Source organism: Hyperolius riggenbachi, chromosome 9 (genome assembly GCF_040937935.1).
Source record: "Hyperolius riggenbachi isolate aHypRig1 chromosome 9, aHypRig1.pri, whole genome shotgun sequence".
NCBI classification, from domain to species: Eukaryota; Metazoa; Chordata; class Amphibia; order Anura; family Hyperoliidae; genus Hyperolius; species Hyperolius riggenbachi.
The window spans coordinates 91282127-91304136 of NC_090654.1; the positions used below are offsets into that span (position 1 = coordinate 91282127).

Consider the following 22010-nt stretch of genomic DNA (forward strand, 5'->3'; position numbering starts at 1 on the left):
TCTCTAGAGATATAACTCCTAACCCACTCCTGAAAGGAGACATATGATGTCCAAGATAATGACCTATCTGAGTCAACTGTGTTTTGTTAGAAGAGTACAAGCATAGCAGAAAGAACAGCTAAAAAGTTTGTACATGTATTTGCTGCTACACTGTCACCCAAACTGACCTCAAGAGAATGGATCACCCACACAAGAGACTGCGCAAGGCTTTTCATTTGCTTTCGGTATCCAGCTGTTCCCCTCCTACCTATGAGTGATCTGGTGTCGTGACAGTGCTCTGTACCCTACTTACTTCCTGTGTATGCTTACATCAGACCTGATATACAGATAATGCAGATAGGGCAGTCAGACCACAAATCAATAAGTAATCCTTATATACCTAGTGGGGGTAAGTGAAGGACAGAAGAAAAGCAGAGAAGGCTAAAGCAGCCACATCAGTATACCGATAATGGCAAACTTTTGTAAACAATGGACAGTTAAGGTGGCCATATATTAGATGATGGCCACCAGATCGACCATCATAACCATTTCACTGAAAATTGCAAACACATTGAGATGCGACCACAATGTTTTTAATTTACACCAAGTGGTTTCTCATGTGCTTCAGGGCAATTTTCTTCTTTCTATTATTCGTTTTCGTGATGTGTTTGTGTTTTTTGACCCCCCCCCCAAAAAAAACATCAAAAAATAAAACTGAATATCACCATGATTTTTATGTGCTTTTCTTGTGCTTCTGCTGATTTGTACCCAAATTCAAATCTAGGAAAAATGCAGCATCCACTATGCTTGCTTTTCTTTTTGGTAAAAATCTAACTGCGTCAGTGGAAAAGAGGGACAGTGATTACAATGATAATCATCACGGTGTGTCTTGCAATTTGCAGAAAGAATGCGATCCGATTCACAGATCAAAATGCAGTGATTCCCCTCCCCCCCCCCCCCCCTTTTTTTTCTCACCACCAACAGAGCTTTCTGTTGGTGGGGTCTGATGGTTTCCCAGATGTTTTTTTTTATATATATATAAATATTTATCTGTTTTATTTTCAAATATGTTTCTCTATTTTTTTATTTGTTTTTTAATCCCCCTGCCTCCGCCAGCCAATCGGCGTGATTAGCTGTCATAGGCTTCATTCTTTTGGCTGTGGTAGATTCCATTGGCACCCGATCACGTGACTTGCATCGGTCATGTGATCAAGAGCCAGCGAATGGCAGCAGAGAGTGTGCGCCTGTGATGCATTGAAGACACCTGCAGGTAAATATTACCTCCCTCCCTTTGCTGCTCTGGATACAGGTGGGGAGAGGGAGGAGGAGCCGGCCCCCACAACCCCACCCCGAGATCACGGGAGTCACAGAGGCTATTATTTTGTACCTGGGAGAGGGGAATTGCTAGTTTCTATTGTTTTGTCGGGTTCAGAAGATGGAGATGCCCGTACAGTCTAATATCTCATTAGATATCGGACATAAAGCCCTGATTTCAGTTTTGAGACCTCTGTAATTTTAATTCTCAAAAAATAGGTTTTCTCTCTTTAATACGTAGCCATCAGTATTTCACATATTATCTGTGTGGTTATATCGCTAGGGAAATATATTTATGCGTTCTTATCATTAGGGAAAACCAGCCTTTGTTTCCCATCACAGGATTCTGGGGCTTAAGCAGGTCATGTGAATATGTTTGTGCTGGTTAGTCACGACGTCAATCCTTCCGCGCTGAACTTCCATAAAAAGCACACGCAGGGTTGACAGGCCGGCTACAGCCTCTCCCCTCTCTCCAGCAGGGCTGACTGAGCTTGTGGTGGCCTGAGTATGTGAATGGGTGTGTAAGGAACCCGGTCATCACTTGCAGCTGTGCTTTACGGGAACTTTTGTTGAAAACAAACGAATGTTATTCACGCATTTATGAATTAAGGAGAAGCATGTGTTACAAGGAATATGTTAGTTAAACAGTTAAAGAGGAACTGTAGCGAAAATAAGGAATAAAAATTACTGATTTCTTTTTTACATTTTTAGTTTATAAATTATGTATAATAAAAAGTGCTTATTTTTTACAATATTAGTTTATACATATTAGTTTAGAAATGATTTAGTCAGTGTTTGGCCATTGTACAATCTTTCCTCTCCCTGATTTATATTATACCCTGAAATGTATTACAGGTGACGACACCTTTAGTTCTGTCAGGTGCAGCTCTGCAGAATGATTGTTTACTGAGAATTCCGAAGCCAGTAAAATAATACCTGTCCTCCCAGGATGCTCTGGGGAAAATTACACATAGCTAAACATCTTTGTATAGATTGTTTCCAGAGAATGCTTAAAGGGGTTCCGTGGGATTTAAAAATAAACAAAAAGCATTACTTACCTGGGGCTTCTACCGGCCCCCTGCAGCTATTAAGTCCCACGGCATCACTGAAGCCTCCGCTGCCAGTGACCTGATAATTATTCGTCTAACTACACGAATAGTACTGCGCACTCGCTCCCGCACGCATCATCGGAAACTTACTGCGCAGAAAGAAAACTTCGTACTGCGCAGTAAGCTCCCTATGACACGCGGGAGGACGTGGGCGGCTGCGCAGCTGCATTACTATTTGTCTAGTTAGACGAATAATAAGCAGGTCACCGGCAGCGGCGAACGGCGGAGGCTTCAGTGGCAGGAGGCCGGTAGAAGCCCCAGGTAAGTGATGCTTTTTGTTAATTTTTACACCCATAAACCTCACTACCGAAAGAAGTACAGGTAACATATATATATCACACTTTGCCAGTTTTGGCTTGACCTTAGATGTACATAGAAAATAAGAGGGACACTAATTGAGGTCTCTCTACTCTGGATCAGAGCTTATCAAATAGACACACTCTGTGCACAGATATTTGCATAAGATTAATAGTGCCCGAAATCTCTGTATATTATTTGTTATGGATAACCAGTTGCTGGATGGTAATGTGCTCCAAAGTGATTTGAAAGACATGCAAGGGTCTTTGCTGATCCCCCCCACACACGTAATAGTTTTGAGTGGGGTGTAGCTATCCTGCACATTCAATATAAATCACAATTCAGATGCACTAGTGTTAACCTTGCCAGCAATTGGAAATGGTACAGAGAGCACACTGTTTCCTTAACCAGCTGAGCGGTCTGGACGAGCTCAGCTCGTCCAACACCGCCAGCGGCTGCCGCTCAGGCCCTGCTGGGCCGATTTTAACGAAATAAAAAGCAGCACACGCAGCCGGCACTTTGCCAGCCGCGTGTGCTGCCTGATCGCCGCCGCTCTGCGGCGATTCGCCGCGAGCAGCGGCGAAAGAGGGCCCCCCTAGCCGCCTGAGCCCAGCGTAGCCGGAACAAAAAGTTCCGGCCAGCGCTAAGGGCTGGATCGGAGGCGGCTGACGTCAGGACGTCGGCTGACGTCGATGACGTCACTCCGCTCGTCGCTATGGCGACGATATAAGCGAAACAAGGAAGGCCGCTCATTGCGGCCTTCCTTGTTTATTCTGGGCGCCGGAGGCGATCGGAAGATCGCCTCCGGAGCGCCCTCTAGTGGGCTTTCATGCAGCCAACTTTCAGTTGGCTGCATGAAATAGTTTTTTTTTATTTAAAAAAAACCCTCCCGCAGCCACCCTGGCGATTTAATCAGAACGCCAGGGTGGTTAAGCAGAGGCTGGTACACCTGTATACTTGTTCATCCAGCCTATCATGCTATTTTAGTAGAGGAAAACACCCCATAGGGGTTAACATAAACCTTCATAGAAGGTGGCTGGGTAAAAGGGATCACCCTGGGTGTCAGGAGTGACGTGTGGAGCGTGATTCGTGAAGTGTAACTCGGAGTTAGCCTTAGGGGTTCCCACTTTGTGCATTGCTGTTCTCAGTAATACTGTTTGTAACATCACTGCCTATATGGTTGTACTAGCATTGACTTCACATGCGTTATAATTGGGCTGCACAAGGCATATAGGCACGTATGCAATTCACTTTTTTCCAAGGAGATATTTTTTCAGCTTCTTTTACAAAAAACTTTTTTATCATTTATAAAGTACTGAAAAGTAGGTGAAAGGTACTATTAAAAATGTTTTGAGTAGTTTCTTGATTGTTGGTGGGTTAAAAGGCATTTTATTGACAAGATGTAAAAATATCACCTAGGTGAAAACTCAGGAGAAAAAGTTAATTGCGTATGGGTCATAGTGTGAATGCACCCTGAGGGCTCGTTCACACTAGAGACGTTTTTTGGCCAAATTTAAGTGCAGGCATTTTTTCTAAAACGCCCTGAAAGCGGCTACACCAGTGGTCCTCAAACTATGGCCCGCGGGCCGAATACGGCCCCCTGAGGCTTTTTCACTGGCCCCCAAACACAAAGTCTATAATTTATAGATGTGGCCCACTGCACTTTTAAATATCAGTGGCCCTCATATAGAATAGCCATGCTGGCACTACCCATCCACATACTGTAGAAGCCAGTGAGTAGTAATTCGCTGACATCCACTTCTGCATCAGGTGACACTGCTGTCCAACTGAATGGCAGGTTGTCACCTGAGTATGCTTCACTGTCTGGTGCACAAAGACGTTCTTCGGGCGCTGCATGACTGAATGTCTGCTGCTGCTGGGAGTTCTCCTCCAGGCATGATTGGGGGGAATCAATACCTAGATTCAATGTAATGTTTTTCAACATCATTTCATGCATGTTCCGACCCCCAGCAGTCTGAAGTAGGTTGATCTGGCCCTTCACCAAAAAAGTTTGGGGACACCTGGGCTACACCATGCTTCTCTATGGTGTAGTTTAGATTGGAGCTTTCCGTCCGCGATCCACTCAGAAAAGCGCTGCATGGGCCATTTTTGAGGCAATTTTGCGTCAATGGAAGGTATAGGAAAAACGCAAACGCTCACAGAATCGCTTTGTGCAGCGATTGCGTTCGCTTTTTTTAAGAATAAATACATTGTATTCTTTTCCGGATCAAAGAGTTCACTTCCTGACAGACGTCAGGAAGTGAAAAAATGGAATCGCTCGGCAAAACAGCTTAGAACAGCGGTTCACAAAAAAAAAAAAAAAACACAGCGCGCAGGTAATCGCCGGGAATCGGAAAGAAAAATTGCGTCAAAAATAGCCAAACGCGGACGCATATATAACAAGCAAATATAACGGATAAAGTGGGACAGACAGCATAAAAAAGTAAAAGTTATACAAAAATAAAATTAAGGAAATAATATAATTATTAAAAATACTAATGTTAGTAAAACATAAAGGTAATAAAATAATTTGATTATTAAAATTAATAAATTAAGTACATACAGTATGTAAGGCCCAGTGCACACCGAACGGTTTTGGCAGCGATCCGCCAGCCGCATCCGCCTGTGAAAACGCTTGACTAATGTATTTCAATGGGATGGTGCACAGCAGCGGTTTGAGGTTTTTAGCAAACGGCAAACGTGCCTCCTGCTGCACGTTTGCGGTTTGCAGAAGCGTTTCTGCCTCAATGTAAAGTATAGGAAAAACGCAAACCGCTCTGGAAAACGCTAGATCAGAGCGGTTTTCCAGGCGTTTTTGTTACAGTAGCTGTTCAGTAACAGCTTTTACTGTAACAGTATTTGTAATCTGCTACACAAAAACGCTCCCAAAAACGCTCGGCATGTTTAGAAAACGTCTCTAAACATGCCTAGAATCACTCTGAAATCAGCTCCAAAAACCACTAGCGTTTTGAGGATCTGCTAGCAGTTTTGGTGTGCACTGGGCCCCAGCTATGAATTAAAATGAATGCCAAGTCTAAAAATTTGTGTTGACACCTTATAAATTAATAAAAATAATCCCAAAGTAGCTTTTAATAGTGTTAATTGTATGCTCTTTTATTATTTAATATACATTTTGTTTCATATTCTCTCTATTTAAAATCACTACAAAGAGGACACCTGCCTAATGATATTTCACACTAATTTCTGCACTTTATCTTTAAAAGCAGGTAAAAATTAGACAGTGTTTACAAAGGTCCACATTTGCCAAAATTGCTTTGAAATATGTAAATGATTTATGTATATGGACTTGCAAAAAACTTTATCAATATACTTCTTTGCTAAATGTTAGTGGTACTTCTAGTTTATTGCAGTTTTTATTACATGCCTGTACTATTATCTTTTCAGTACGTTTCTCCTTTTTATGTTATGAGCTTGAATAGTGATCCTCTTTTTGTTTTCCCTTCACAGCAGTCCAGCGCGGACGAATGTCCCATCCACAGACCAGCCCAGGCCAGTACGCACTCAATAATGTTGACCCCTACAATGGCCATTCGTACCTAACAGGATTTATCTCTTTGCTGCTTCGGGCAGAGCCCTACCCAACCTCCCGCTACGGAGCTCAGTGCCTGCAGCCCAACAATATCATGGGCATTGAGAACATCTGTGAATTGGCAGCCCGCTTGCTGTTCAGTGCCATTGAGTGGGCCAAGAACATACCCTTCTTCCCCGACTTTCAGCTCACTGACCAGGTCTCCCTTCTTCGCATGACGTGGAGCGAGCTCTTCGTCCTCAATGCTGCCCAGTGCTCAATGCCCCTCCATGTGGCACCCTTGCTAGCAGCAGCTGGTCTCCATGCTTCACCGATGTCTGCTGACAGAGTGGTGGCCTTCATGGACCATATCCGGGTCTTTCAGGAACAGGTGGAAAAGCTGAAGGCACTTCATGTTGACTCCGCTGAATACTCCTGCTTGAAAGCCATTGCATTATTTACCCCTGGTAAGTAAATGTATTTATGCATGGGGGTTTCAGTAACCAAAAGTGTTCATTTAAAATGGTGTACACTGCTCACAAGTTTGACCTTGTTAAACTAACTGCAAGGTCCTTTAAACTAAAAGACATTAGCCAGAGACTTTTACTTACATAAGGTTATGGCAAAGGATGAAAACTGTACTAAGTGTAATGTACATTATTGTAGAGCAGTAGGAGAACAGAGGCGCCAGCAGGATAAAAGCGGATAAAAACTTTAAAATTTGCTGGGAGGAAGTGGTGGACTTACCTCCATAAAGCAGACACGAAAGACTGTCTGAATAGCAGCAATCACATTTATTAAATAGTGCCCCAAAAAAGTGCAACGCGTTTCGCAGGCCCAGCCCGCTTCATCAGGCAATAAACATGGGGACAAAACAGAATTTCGGCAATAGCAGGTGTAGCGCCTCAGTATTATTATTATTATTATTTAGAATAGAGCTGATGCTTAGATCTAGGTACACAATCACAAAAATAAATAAAATCAAATACATAAGTGCACATACATATACATTTTATGTTGTCCTAGAGTCAAATGCAGTATAAGTGACTTTTTTTTGTATAAAGCTACCACCATTTCCTCATGGGGACTCTCAGGTTGTCCTTTATTTCTAAAGACACTTATTAAACAGCAGTGGCACAGTCCAGCTAACAGAAAAGTAGGTAGGCAAGCTGACTGACTTTTTTGTTTAGGTTCTATCATGAGCATCTTTAAAATATTTCAATAACACATTTCTTAAAGCAGGAGGATTAGCCATAGTATGCCAGGGGAAGAAAACACCTATATAAGTAGATAAATACTTGATCTACTTTCATAACACATGTATTGTACTGTCCACGTTTTGATTTCAGTGAATGGTATATAGTAAATAAAGATAATTCTGTTCCTGGTGGGAACCATGTCTTTTGTCCACAGTTTAGGTTAAATCCTGATGTAATTTCTGCCCTTTACTTTTTTTCTTTTCTCCTCCAATCGCTGAGTCACCTCAGCCTGTAAACACAAGTGAGCAGGGGATCGTGTTTCTGATAAGCAGCTAGGCAGGGAAATAAATGGAAGAGGAGGAATATGTTATAGATAAAAAGAACCCCCAGCATGCAACTGTTTGGCACTGACTACTAAAGGGCCAGTGCTCCTTAAGTATGTGATAATTCCAAATCATAACAGCAGAAAAAGTTTTGAAAGTTTTGAATGCAGGATTAGCATCTTTATCACTTAATACACTCAGACCAGTTGCAGTTGAAATTAGATTTTTATGGCGACAATCCCGCTTTAAATATCTGTTCACTACAAACATGGAACAACTTTCTTTTAAGCGCTTTGAGTCCTATGGGGAAAAAGCGCTATAGAAATGGGTTTTTTTGAGAATCTTTCAATGCCTTCTTTTCACCCTTTCCATATTCATATTTAGCCATTTCATGAACATTAAAGTAAACCTGAGGCAGATTGTAAGATAAAAAGATACCTAGTAAGAGGGAAGGCTCTGGATCCTCCAGAGGCTTCCCGTGTTCTCCTCCAGACCACCAATGCTGCCTGGGACCCTCTTGAAGTTCATATCCGCCCTCTTCTTTGTGCACAAGTGTAACCATGCTGCACCCGTGGGAGTATGGCCACGCCTGCACAGTAGCATGGAGCCGCTTGTGCAGGCCCAGTACGGCAACGATAACATATTCGACAAGCTCTTAGTCAGATATGTTCCCGGGGATCCACGCTTGCCAACGGTGTGGGTGAGGAGGACATGGGAAACGTCTGTGCTCAGGAGTTAGAGCTGTTTAGTCTCTCCTGGCAGGTACCAATTCTCTGAGGGACCCTGGGAAGCAGCATTTCTCTGGAATCAGTGCATTAAATATAAAATCTCTGTGTGTAATGGCATGGTTCCCTATTCACCCTTACTGATGATATAACATCTGTGAGGATGAACTATGGCTTTAAAAGTTGTTTGAATTTGGGATTCTACATCCGGAAGCCTGAATTATGCTGCATTTCAGCATTCAAGCAGGGTCATTGGGAGGTCACTCATGTTGCACTCCATGTGACTCCAATGCACTCCGAGCCTGAAGGAGGAAGCATCAGAGTAACGCGAAGTGCGAGGTGGACCACAACCTCTTTACCCTGTCCACAGGCTTGGGTGCATGATTGGGGTTTCCTAATGCCAGGTCCAGGTTCGAACACCAACACCAAAATATTTAAGAGCTCCAGTGTGAACATGGCTTTGTGCTAAGAGCATCCCTATATTGTCCATGAAACCTTAAAGGGCAACTGAAGTGAGAGAGATGTGGAGGCTGCCATATTTATTTACTTTTAAGCAATACCAGTTGCCTGGCTATCTCGCTGATCCTCTACCTCTAATACTTTTAGCCATAGCCCCTGAACAAGCATGCAGCTAATCAGGTGTTTCAGACATTATTGTCAGATCTGACAACATTAGCTGCATGCTTGTTTCTGATGTGATTCAGACACTATTGTAGCCAAATAGATCAGCAGGACTGCCGGGCAACTGGTATTGTTTAAAAGGAGATAAATATGGCAGCCACCATATCACTCTCCCTTCAGTTCCCCTTTAAAGGACCTCTGTGAATTAAAAACTGCAAAATGTAAAGTCCTCCAGCCCTTATTTGTTTATATTAATAAATATGAGTGCTTTCGTATCACCTAAATCCCTGTTTCTGATCATATTATTTTTGTTTAAGTGTGTTACGAATAGGAATATGTTGTCAGTCACTGTCAAACACAGAATAAGTATGCCTTTTCCACCATGTTAGTAAATAGGTCCGCGACCTGCCTCGTAAACATATCCTGATATGGGTAACGTTATCCCACTGAATTCTGGGAAATTACAAAGACACTTGGTGACAACTGCAGTCACTGAAGTGGCATGCTAAATGCTTCACCTGTTCTGACCTCTCAAACCCTAGAACAAATATTGTCGACCACATTTATCAGCTGCAGTAAATTACCTCACGATTCCACTGCTGTAGATAAAAAAAGAATAAGTATGTACACAAGGTATCGTGTTATCACAATAAACAAAGGCCCAGTGTGCTTGATAGGAGGCCTTTACCTCAGAATGTCAATGGAGGCCTTGTGCTATGTTTTGAAGCGTGTCATCATGGAGAGTAGCTCTCCTGTGTCAGGTTTAAGACACTAGTGTCAAGAGCTGAAACGCGGTGGTAGCAATCTGCGCGGATGATTTATGGCATGCGAAAGGCTGCTGGCAGGGAGAGGTGCCTGGCGGGTCAGATATATAATGTCAGGCAGCCATACAGGGGGCCCTCTGGTGACATTTCCAGTTGACCTTGAGGGCTCCCGGCACTCACAGCTAAAAACGTTCAGTCTTGATGGGCCTCTGTTCATTCAGCCATGCCCACCTGCTCCGCTTACACGAGTGCTGGAAACAGCGGCAATGCTGAATATTGGCATTCCAGTCAGGCCTCAGGCATGTGCGATTACTATTCTACAAGCCAAGCTCGGACAATTTTTATTTACTCAGAGCCGGTTTCTGAAACAAATGTGAGGCATTTCCTGCACAGTGTATTCAAGACCTTTTTAACATAGATTATTTATAACACTGGCCTCAGAGCCATTTTTACCAAGTGAACGTACCTGGGAAAGCATTATGATTATTTTGCAGACTCTTTTTTAGGAATACTTCATTGTTACCTATCCAGTAAATGACTATATTTATTCCGTATGAGCAAAAGTGCAGATATTTTTTTCGCATTCATTTTCGTGAAAATAATGTAAAATTTGATTTCCAAGCGACACACCACCGAAAATCATTTTGTAATGAGTTTTTAATTTTCCTCGTTTTTGGTGAATTTTATGGTAAAATAAACTATTTTTGTGCGTCTCGTGAATTTTCATGGTAAAAATAACAATTTTCCATGAATTTTCGCATTGGTAAAAAAAAAAATTTGACCATTTTGCGAAAATACAATGTTTTGTATTTTCATGAATATTTTTGCAAAAATCGAAAAAAGCATCTTCGATGTTAAAATGACTTTGGAGAAAATTGGCAAGCAACACTGATTATCACTAGATTATCACTAGGGCTTTGCATAGTCAACAGAAGTATCCACTTCTATCCCCGGCCCCAGAGGAGCTTGTAACCTATCTACCATAGTATCCCTGGCCCCAGAGGAGCTTGTAACCTATCTACCATAGTCATAGACACATTAGGGCCAGGTACAGGTGCAGCCGAAATAAAAAAAATCTAATATTTTTTATAGAGCGAGTCGGAACTGTCAACTCTCAAGATTTTATTACAGTTCTTTGTTTCCTATCCGTGGATGCATAATAACGCCATGGAGTTACCAAGGAAAAGGAAATCAGGAAATATCTATCCCAATGGGGACACAGACAGAAAAGCTCGGAGAGACACAAAACTAAAAGGAAAGAATAGATGAAAGTATCTGCTCAGCGTAGTATGCCTTCTTAAAACAGAAGGTATTTTTGATAATTCAGCTTTAAAGTGGACCTGAACTCTTGCACAGGAATAATGCCTAGTACATACCATACGATTTTCTGTTATATTTTCTGTAAGATTTTCTGTAATTAGTTTATTTTCTTTAAAGACTGGTCATAATCTCTGGTGCATTGTCCTCTGGTTATCTCCTGCTGAGTAGAACAATGCCTAATTGCTAGGCAGATAGATGGTTAGATAGATAATTTCCAACATGTTGGAAATTATCTAACCGGCAGGTAAATCTTACCGAAAATCTTACAGAAAATTGTATGGTGTGTACTAGGCATAAAAAATATATAGAGAATTGCACCTTGTATGTATTTAGAGAGTTTAGCCTGTTTAATTTCCCCTCATGTGTGTCTAATCACAAGTCGTAATCTGATCTCTCCCCCGTCTATGGCAGAGATGGCAGATAAGGTCATTTGAAAGCACAGGAGGTTAACAATAATTCTGCTTCCATGAATCAGGAAGTAGAAACAGTGCAGATTTATTTTAGGATTTGTATCAGGTGTAACAAAGAATTTTTTTTTGTTTAAAGGTTATTATGCTGTTGTGTATCTGTTAGAGCACAGAGGACGTTCTGAGTTCAGGTCTGCTTTAAGTGAGCAACTGTAGTCTCCCAAAATGCATCACTATATTTTTTTGAAGAAGGCAAACTACACTGAGCATTGCTTTCTAGTAGGGGGGCTGTTCGGCCTCTTAATCCCCTATACTTTCCTAGTAGTTTTGGGTCACTCTGAGCTGCTTGGGTATTTTGTAAAACACATATAGACATCATAATCTTCACCCCTATAACAAGTGTAGCCACAAAAACACCTGATCTAAAGGATGGACCCCTTCATTGGAGAGAGTGAAGTAGCAGTTAGGGCCCCCTTACAGCTCTGGACCCCCCTGCAATTGCAGTGCCGCTCCCCAGTAGTTACACCCCTGATTATATATCCACCTTACATCTGGCCCTTCACCCCACTATGTGCTGTCCCCAGTTCATCAGATCTGCCCACATACAGTTTATGTTAACCCTCCATCTCTCCTACTGCCCACACTGTATTCACTCCCACACTGTTCATCTATAGTACTCATCAACATTCATTGTCCTCCCACTTGTCCTAAACTCCCTAGATTAACACCCTCACCATCCGTCAATTGTCAGTTACATTCCTTCTCCATCCATCTATCCAGTGGATATAGTAGATTGCAAAAGTATTCGGCCCCCTTGAAGTTTCCACATTTTGTCACATTACTGCCACAAACATGCATCAATTTTATTGGAATTCCACATGAAAGACCAATACAAAGTGGTGTACACATGAGAAGTGGATCGAAAATCATACATCATTCCAAACATTTTTTTTACAAATAAATAACTGCAAAGTGGGGGTGTGCATAATTATTCAGCCCCCTGAGTCAATACTTTGTAGAACCACCTTTTGCTGCAATTACAGCTGCCAGTGTTTTAGGGTATGTCTCTACCATCTTTGCACAGTCTAGAGACTGAAATCCTTGCCCATTCTTCTTTGCAAAACAGCTCCAGCTCAGTCAGATTAGATGGGCAGCGTTTGTGAACAGCAGTTTTCAGATCTTGCCACAGATTCTCGATTGGATTTAGATCTGGACTTTGACTGGGCCATTCTAACACATAGATATGTTTTGTTTTAAACCATTCCATTGTTGCCCTGGCTTTATGTTTAGGGTCATTGTCCTGCTGGAAGGTGACCCTCCGACCCAGTCTCAAGTCTTTTGCAGACTCCAAGAGGTTTTCTTCCAAGTTTTCCCTGTATTTGGCTCCATCCATCTTCCCATCAACTCTGACCAGCTTCCCTGTCTCTGCTGAAGAGATGCACCCCCCCCCCCCCCCCCGAGCATGATGCTGCCACCACCATATTTGACAGTGGAGATGGTGCATTCTGAGTGATGTACAGTGTTAGATTTCTGCCACACATAGCGTTTTGCATTTTGGCCATAAAGTTCCATTTTGGTCTCATCTGACCAGAGCACCTTCTTCCACATGGTTGCTGTGTCCCCCACATGGCTTGTGGCAAACTGCAAATGGGACTTCTTATGCTTTCTGTTAACAATGCCTTTCTTCTTGCCACTCTTCCATAAAGGCCAACTTTGTACAATGCATGACTAATAGTTGTCCTATGGACAGAGTCTCACACCTGAGCTGTAGATCTCTGCAGCTCGTCCAGAGTCACCATGGGCCTCTTGACTGCATTTCTGATCAGCGCTCTCCTTGTTCGGCCTGTGAGTTTAGGTGGATGGCCTTGTCTTGGTAGGTTTACAGTTGTGCCATACTTGTTCCATTTCTGAATGATCACTTGAACAGTGCTCCGTGGGATGTTCAAGGCTTTGGAAATCTTTTTGTAGCCTAAGCCTGTTTTAAATTTCTCAATAACTTGATCCCTGACCTGTCTTGTGTGTTCTTTGGACTTCACGGTTTTGTTGCTCCCAATATTCTCTTAGACAACCTCTGAGGCCCTCACAGAGCAGCTATATTTGTACTGACATTAGATTACACACAGGTGCACTCTATTTAGTCATTAGCACTCATCAGGCAATGTCTATAGGCGACTGACTGCACTCAGATCAAAAGGGGCCAAATAATTATGCACACACCACTTTGTAGTTATTTATTTGTAAAAAAAATGTTTGGAATCATGTATGATTTCCGTTCCACTTCTCATGTGTACATCACTTTGTGTTGGTCTTTCATGTGGAATTCCAATAAAATTGATTCATGTTTGTGACAGTTATATGACAAAATATGGAAAAAATCAAGGGGGCCCACTGTATACATTATATATATTATATATATTCAAGTGCAACCTACTGTATACATTATATATTATGTTTTAAAATGTAATCTGAATATATCATTGTATTATGTGGTGATGTGTTATCTGCAATTAGTATGCAAAAAACATGATATCTGCCCTTGTCATGTGGGAAACATGGCTGGATTAGTTATGTGGGAGACACAATATCTGCACTTATTATATGTGAAAAATTATGGCTATTGTTATATAAGTGAAACGATGTCTGCACTGGCCAAGTGGAGAACAAAATATTGTAGTTTTTTAGGGATATGGGTCCATATGCAATTATCTTTTTCTCCTAGGAGATAATTTTTCAAAAAATTATTTTGAGCATTTTCTTGCTCTGATTTAAAAGGGTTTTTATTGGCAAGGTGTGAAAATATCCCCGAGGAGAAAAAGTGACTTGCATATGGGCTGATATGATATGTGGAGAATTATATCTGCACGTGTTATGTAAGGAACACTGTATCTCCATCTGTCATGTGAGAAACATTGTATCTGCTCCCTTTTATGTGGGGAACATTGTATCTGCACCAGTTACTGTATGTGGAGGGTTTGATTTTTGCATTTCTCTGAGGGTTTTGATATCTGCACTTGTTACGTGAGGAAAATGGTGGCTACACTTGTTATATGGGGCACATGATGGCTGCTGTTCTTACATGGGGACATGATGGCTGCACATACCATATGGTACATGATTTAATTAATTTTGTTTCTCTATTTCATGCATAGTCCAGCCTCTCAACATTCTGAAGGAAAGTGAACTAGCCCTTTTGGTAAAATCTGAGGACCTCCAATGTAAAATGTTGTATTTTGAAACATTGCCTGAAAAGATTGGCTCATTTGTAGTAAGCCCCATCTACACGATGCGATTCTTTGTGCGATTCGATTACGACTCTATTTACGATCCGATTAAATCCGACATGTCCGATCGGGATTCAATTCGACTTATTATTGTTTTGTAATGGCAAATCGAATTGAATCGAATCCCGATCGGACATGTCGGATTTAATTGGATCGTAAATAGAATCGTAATCAAATCGCACAAATAATCGTATTGTGTAGATTGAGCTTTAGACCTTATGTTCTCAATGAATCCTTAGTGAATAAGATGCAGCATCCCCATTAGTTCACGCACACTCACCTTGGCTTAGATAATGTCTTTGAGGAGAAGTCCAGGCTTGCTTTTACCTTCCTAGACCTCCTCCATGTATGTGGCTGACCAAGCAGGGGAATGGCAATTCTCTTACCACAAAGAAGATAGCAGGGCAGAGCTGAAGGAGGGGAAGAGTTACATCCTTTATTGTCCACCTCTATGCTAACGTACACTAAGGGCTAGCTCATATAGGTGACTGCCCGCGGCTCGTTTCACCAAAGTGTTTTGTACCGAAGAGCAGAAAAGAATTTGACATCGTTTTCTACTGATTTGTCATAAAGTTAGCTACATGCAGCATCTTGGAAAATTCGATCGACCACACCACTTGCGTAATTTACGGATAAGGGTAGTGAGAGGAACGCTCCCAATCAACTCAATACAAGATGTGGTGAATATTGGCAGTAAATGACTGGAACGGACACCAGCAGCCATCTGTCTGAACCAAGCCCAAATTAGCAGCAGTCCCTGTGGGAAGCAGGAAATTTGGACGCCCGTTAGCGGCAGAAATTTGGGTGCCCCATAGGAACCCATAGAAAATATCAGTAAGAGTGTATCCCGGGCACCCAAATTTTACACTCTTATTGATGTTTTCTATGGGGCACCCAATATTTATTGTTTTTGTGTGCAGCAGAATTGTTGGGAGAGGTGGTTAATGTTAGTCGCCTATAGGAAGGGTTTTGAGGTTAGGCTGGGGGGGGGGGGTTAAGTTTAGGTGGGGGGGATTAAGGTTAGGCATAAGGGGTGTCTATAAGGCGTTTAGGCGTGGGAGGATTGAGGGTTAGGTATCAACTGGGAGGTGGTTAAGGGTAGGTAGAGAGAGGGCTTTGTGTGAGAATAGGGCAAGGTTGAGTTGAAGTAAAATATTGGTATTATTAACTGATATTTTACTATCATAATTACAGCTTAAAAAAATAAAATACTGGTACATTTACCAATATTCTACTTTCCAAAATTGGGCGCCCAAATTTTCCGCTGCCTCTTTTTCATGCAGGCGTTCCTGTGGCCAAGGCTTGATTTCTGGAAATTCCACAATGGCCCAGGCCTTGGGCGGCAGCTGGCTGAGGGGCAGCTGGACATGAAAGAAAGGTTGTTGCAAATGGAACACAAAGATAGTAAATAAGAGGTACCAGCTAGAAATAGGGAGCTGCAGCCCAAGGGATTTGTAGATAATTAAAGGGGGCTGCTGTACATGAATGTGACATAAACAAAAGAGAGGGAGCACCGTTTCCAAAAAAGAGTATGCAGCGTGCCCAAGGTCTCTCCCCAGTGCCTCCTGGGAAGTGCAGTCATGGCTTTGAGCAGTTTGATAAAGGTGTAAACCGAAACAGCAGTCTGTCACTGCTGCCACTTTGGTGCTATTAAAAGAGCTTTGATACAAGACAGCGGTGCCGGTCCTTTCTGTTTTATCTGTACATGAATGTGAGACATGAAAAAGGGGTCTGCTCAGGGAATAGGATGGGGGTCCTGCACATGCAAGGTAAGCTACAAGGAAGTTGGCCTAGAGGCACAAAAAGTTTAAATCCGGCCTTGCCTGTGGCTTGTGGGCATGGGACGACTCTTGTGGGGTAAAAAAAATATTTTGCCATTATTAATGTTGGAAAATATGCAGTGTTTAGTCTGTGTGCAGAGGGAAGGGCAGATGCGTACATTGTTTAGTAAACTGCGTAAGCATATTAAGACACTCACTCGAGTTTCTGAGGAGTCAATAGCCATCCACCCATAGCTCTAATGTTAGTTTTGTGCAGAGTGACCTTTTAATGGTCTATGCTGCATAATCACCACTATTACAGCAGCTATTTACTCTGCAAGCTTTTATGTCAGTGAGATCTCAGTGAAGGGCACTGAAGAACAAAGTGGAAGGCGCTAGATGAACTTAGCTTAAGAGTCATTGCTCAGTCAACACCAGCACTGTGGAAAACTCTGATTAGCCGGCTACAGGTCCGCCGCCTGTCAACACGGCTCGCCCCATGTGTGCTGTCTTCAGACTTACGCAGGGGGCCGTAGTCAATTAATAAACATAAATGACGTAAAGCCATCCACCTGCCTGTGTTAATAATTATGTTACCATACTGTATATATAGCAGGGATAGCAATGAGGGTGTAATGCATTCCTTTCCACTAAAGGGCTTACAGTAATCTTTGAACCAAGGTCAGTGGCCTCACTACAGACTGTGTGAACTGAGATAGCTTGTTCCATACCCAGCAGGACGTTGACTTGGGACAACTTCCTGCCGCAAGGAGGGGAAGGTCACATAGCACCTCCAGCTTGTTCTGTGATTCAGCCGTCTGTCAGCTATTAACCTGAATATACACATTGTTCCCTGGAGGCAGAAACAACATATATGCTGGTTTTACACATACATTTTAGTTTAAAAAATAGTATAACCTTTTTTTGTTGCTGTTTTATTATTTAAAGTGTACATGTATGCTTGAAAACGCTCACATGAAGGGAATGCATTCTGTGCAGTCTTATCATCTTGCCTACTGGTACTCATTTCTCAATATGAGGTGGCATAGTGGTTAGCACTCTTGCCCTGCAGCACTGGGTTTGTGGTTTCGAATCCCAGCCAGGTCAACATCTGCAGGAAGTTTTTATGTTCTCACTGTGTCTGTGTGGGGTTCCTCTGGGCACTCCAGTTTCCTCCCACACTCCAAAAGCATTGATAAGTTAATTGGCTCCCTCCTAAAAATTGGCCCTAGACTGCAATAGACATATGAGTATGGAAAGGATTTGATTGTGAGCTCCTCCGAGGGACAGTCAGTGACAAGACTATATACTGTATACTCTGTAAAGTGCTGTGGAAGATGTCAGCGCTATATAAACACTAATTAATAATAGTATGAGTGTAGAAGGAGTAATATCAGGTCTTTCTGACATTACTTCCTGTCACAGGGGTGTGAAGCCTATTTCCACAGGCCACACCCTGTTCGTCCATCTAAGACTTAGAGCCCGTTTCCACTAGGGCCTAATGCGGCCTGAATCTGCAGCATTTGGCAGCAGGTGAATCGGGCGGGGAAACACTGCCTTTTCCTTCTATAGCTTGTTGTTTGAATTGAACTGTGGTGCAATTCTGGATGGCATGCGGAAGTTTCCCTCAGCTCACTTCCAAATCCCTATAGCGGGTTATTTCCCAAGCTGGTTTTCTGCTATAGCAGTAATGTTATAGTGCACACCCCGTGCAAGGGTAATTTGGCGTTGTGATCGTAATTGCCACAACTCAGAGGGGGAATCGTTTTTAACACTGCCTGGAATTTGAGCGGCAGCACAGTGAGCCGTCATTCGTCTCATCCTGTGCCCAAAACACCAGTGGTGAAATCATACATATGCAAAGCTCAGCGATTCGGGCTGCTGTTTCACAGCAGCATGGGTGCCATGGCCAAAGCAGAAAAGGATGTGGCACCTAGTGGAAATAAGCCCTTAGAGGCACATTTCAGGTCAGGTAGGTGGGCAGAGCATGACTTCAGGCAACATAAGGGCTGTTTCCACTAGACGTATTGCAATGTGGTACCCGTTCCGCATCGCAAGGCAAGGACACTGCAACCAAATCACGTCAATGGAGTAGTTTCCAATTACCCGAATTTACCTACGCGATGCGACGTGGGGGAAACTATGGCTAGCAGGCTGCAGTTTTCTGCAGCACGCATCCGATCCCCATAGCCTCCGATGGGAAGCCGCATGACGCTGCATCCGGTTGTCCGGAAGAAAACCGGAAGTACCTGCGGAGGGATGCGATGCGGCGATCGCCTCGCATCCTAATCCCTGGCGGAAACAGGCCCTAAGTGTTGCATGTATAAAGCGAGATAAGCTATTTGCGTAAATCTCTGTAATCTTAATTTGTCCTGTATGTTTAGCGTTCTTCTGAAAATGTACCCCAAATTGTACTGCTTCTGAAGAAAGTTATTGTGTCCACTGCACATCCGCTGTCCAAAAATTATGCAGGTTGGGTTTTTGCATTGCAGAAACATAAGACAAAAATCCAGTCACTGTGCAAATAGACGTGTGAACAGGCCCATGGAAAATCCATGGGCCCATTCTGCATAGCACATTGGTCCACTGCAGTCTTGTTGTGAACTGAGCCTACCAATTTACACAACTATTCTGGTCTTTTTTCTGCGGCTTTTTCAGTCAAATAACATTGACCCCTGCACACGTAAGGGAATTATGTAATCAATCTCCTGCAGTTTTTGTGAATCAAATATGTGGTGAGAGCATAGCCTACATCTAATCAGCTAACACGTGTCTTTTATTTTATTACAGATGCAGTAGGACTGTCTGATATCGGTCATGTGGAAAGCATACAGGAAAAATCCCAATGTGCCCTAGAAGAGTATGTCAGAAATCAGTATCCAAACCAACCAACCCGTTTTGGTCGGCTCCTGCTTCGCCTACCGTCCTTACGAATCGTCTCAGCTCCAGTCATTGAACAGCTGTTCTTTGTACGTCTAGTAGGAAAGACGCCAATTGAAACATTAATCCGGGACATGCTCCTATCTGGCTCCAGCTTTAACTGGCCATACATGCCTATGCAGTAAAAGTAGTCTTAATGTCTTCACCTTTACAAGTTTGTTGGACATTTGTGTTCTCTTTGAAAACTTTCTGTGTCAGATAAGAACAGCAATTGTGAAGTTAAAGCAGTTCTGAAGGCCAGTCGATGAGCTGAGTGTCGTTTCCAAACTCATGCGATATTCAGCTTGATGATCATGGATGTTCTTGGATTTTGGCCTTATTATGAAACTGCATTTTTTTTGTACCTGCTGTCAAGGTTGAAGGGTCCATTTAATGGGCTTTGCTTCTGATTTCAAAGCCCAACCGTGAAGCCCTGTCGGTGAAGACCATCAAAGTGTCAAATCAACTCTGAATGAGCATGGTCTTCTGCTAGTAAGTGTTTACAACACAACCGATAAATTTCATGGAAGTAAATATTTGACTTCCTCCATTATTTTTTTGCCAGTACCAGCAATCTTTCCTACGAGAGTACATGCACTTTTCAGTGGAGGTTTGCAGGACTTTCTAAAACATGCAATGTCAAAGGAACAAAAGAGTCCATGTGTAGACCATGACAAAAGAAGAACTTACACTGCAACTATTCCTAATGAATGGACACTTGTGAATTGGCTACATCATGTAAAAGACTATCTAGCACTGCAATGTATGACATAAAGCACTGAATCAGCCTTGGCCACTTAATCCCGTCAGGGTGTTTGACAAAAGACTATTTATAAATAAAGAAGAGAATAGGCATTTGTGACTTACCAAACTGCCTGCTTTTTTCATGACCTGTTGTGTATATTTCACCCCATCCGTCCCTACTTTTTCCTTGATTTCTCCTTATATAAGTATGTTTGTAAGATATTTTTGGTGTGTTCATTGTGGAATTTTTTTGGTAACCTGGCAGCAAAATATTGTTTATTTTGCTGGTTGATATGGCTAATTATTAAATACGGCATCAGTTATTACATACAGACTATCTGATTCAGTTTGTACCCTTTTTAAATGTATAATGGTAAGTAATTTGAATATATATATATATATATATATATATATATATATATATATATATAGTTTAACATCCCAAACCAAGCACAAATGTTTTCTTAGGCCCGGTTCACATTAGCGGTCGCCGTCCGGAATCGCCGTGCCGGAGCCGGACCGCATGCAGAACGGACGGAACGGACGCACGGCATAGCAATGAAAGCCTATGCGTCCGTTCACATGCGTCCGTTTCGTCCGGACCGGATCCAGACTCCGGCATAAGACCCAACATGCGCTATTTTTTGGTCCGGCTCCTCCGGCAGCCGTATCCGGAGCGGAGCCGGACTGCACCATCCGGCCAATACAAACCAATGAGAACCGGAGAGCGCACAACACACTGGCTAAAAATCCGGATGTTCTACCCCACTTCCTATGCGTATTGAAGCGGCGATTTTGGATGGGGACACATGGGCAAGCATTTTGGAGTGGAGCAGCAGTGATTTTAAACGTGCTGGAGATGTTGGCAGTATGTCGGAGGTGGAGGTGAGTGCTAAACAGCGGAGGGCCTGATTCCACAGGTCTACCTTCTGCTGACCTCCCAGACCCCAACATTTTTATTCTATTTCTACTATCTTTTGCCAAACGGATCCGGATCGCATCCTGATGAACACCTGATGCAACCTGACCGGATCCGGATAGAACCGTACGGTTCCGATCTGGATCCGGTCCGGATCTGGTCAGGTCATCCGGTCCGTTTGGCAGAGAACCGCAAGTGTGAACCGGGCCTTAGCCTTGTGTGGACACTGAGTGGCAGAGCTTGCTTTTATTTGGGTAGAAGTTCATGGATTAGTTGTTTTATAAATCATCTGTAAAGTGCAACAGCTATTTCCTACATCACAGACTTCCAGCTGTAGTCTGTAGTCTTTCTTTACTGGGGCGATTTGCAGGTGTTTTATACAGATTCCCTAATCACCAGCGATTCCTAGCGCTTTGAAAAACACTAGTGTAATTAATGGTATGTGGCAGTGATCCCACTGCAGGGATCACTGGCAATTCGCGATTTACAGAAAACGCATGCATCGCTTTTCTGCGATTTTAGAGTGATCACAGTTCAACAAATGTGTGACTGCTCAAAAATCACACAAAAAAGTACAGTGAAAAAAAAAATCCTCTTTGCAAAGCTCTAGCGATTTTGCTAGCATTTTGCAAACCCCAGTGTGAATGGGTCCTTAGAGTTCAGTCTGGGACCCACTCAATTGCATCTGAACACCATGACCCTTGCAAGAGCTGCAGTCCTCCCAAATGGGTACTCACCTCAGGAGGGGGAAGCCTTTGGTCCTCCAGAGGCTCTCCCTGCTCTCCTCTACCAGGCTGTTC

General features: G+C 42.7%; 1 protein-coding gene across 2 annotated transcripts in view; it reads left to right on the forward strand.

The window, feature by feature from the left end:
- LOC137531664 (nuclear receptor subfamily 2 group F member 5-like) overlaps positions 1–20418 on the forward strand; it is a 57002-nt gene extending 36584 nt beyond the window's left edge. Inside the window, exons 3-4 of one of the 2 annotated variants that reach the window (XM_068251610.1) lie at positions 6168–6695; positions 19419–20418. In XM_068251610.1, coding sequence (XP_068107711.1) covers positions 6168–6695; positions 19419–19693 — 803 coding nt within the window. In that variant the 3' untranslated portion in view covers positions 19694–20418. The remainder of the gene's footprint in view (positions 1–6167; positions 6696–19418) is intronic. The other variant, XM_068251611.1, reaches the window with a different exon arrangement.
- The last annotated feature ends 1592 nt before the right edge of the window (positions 20419–22010 follow it).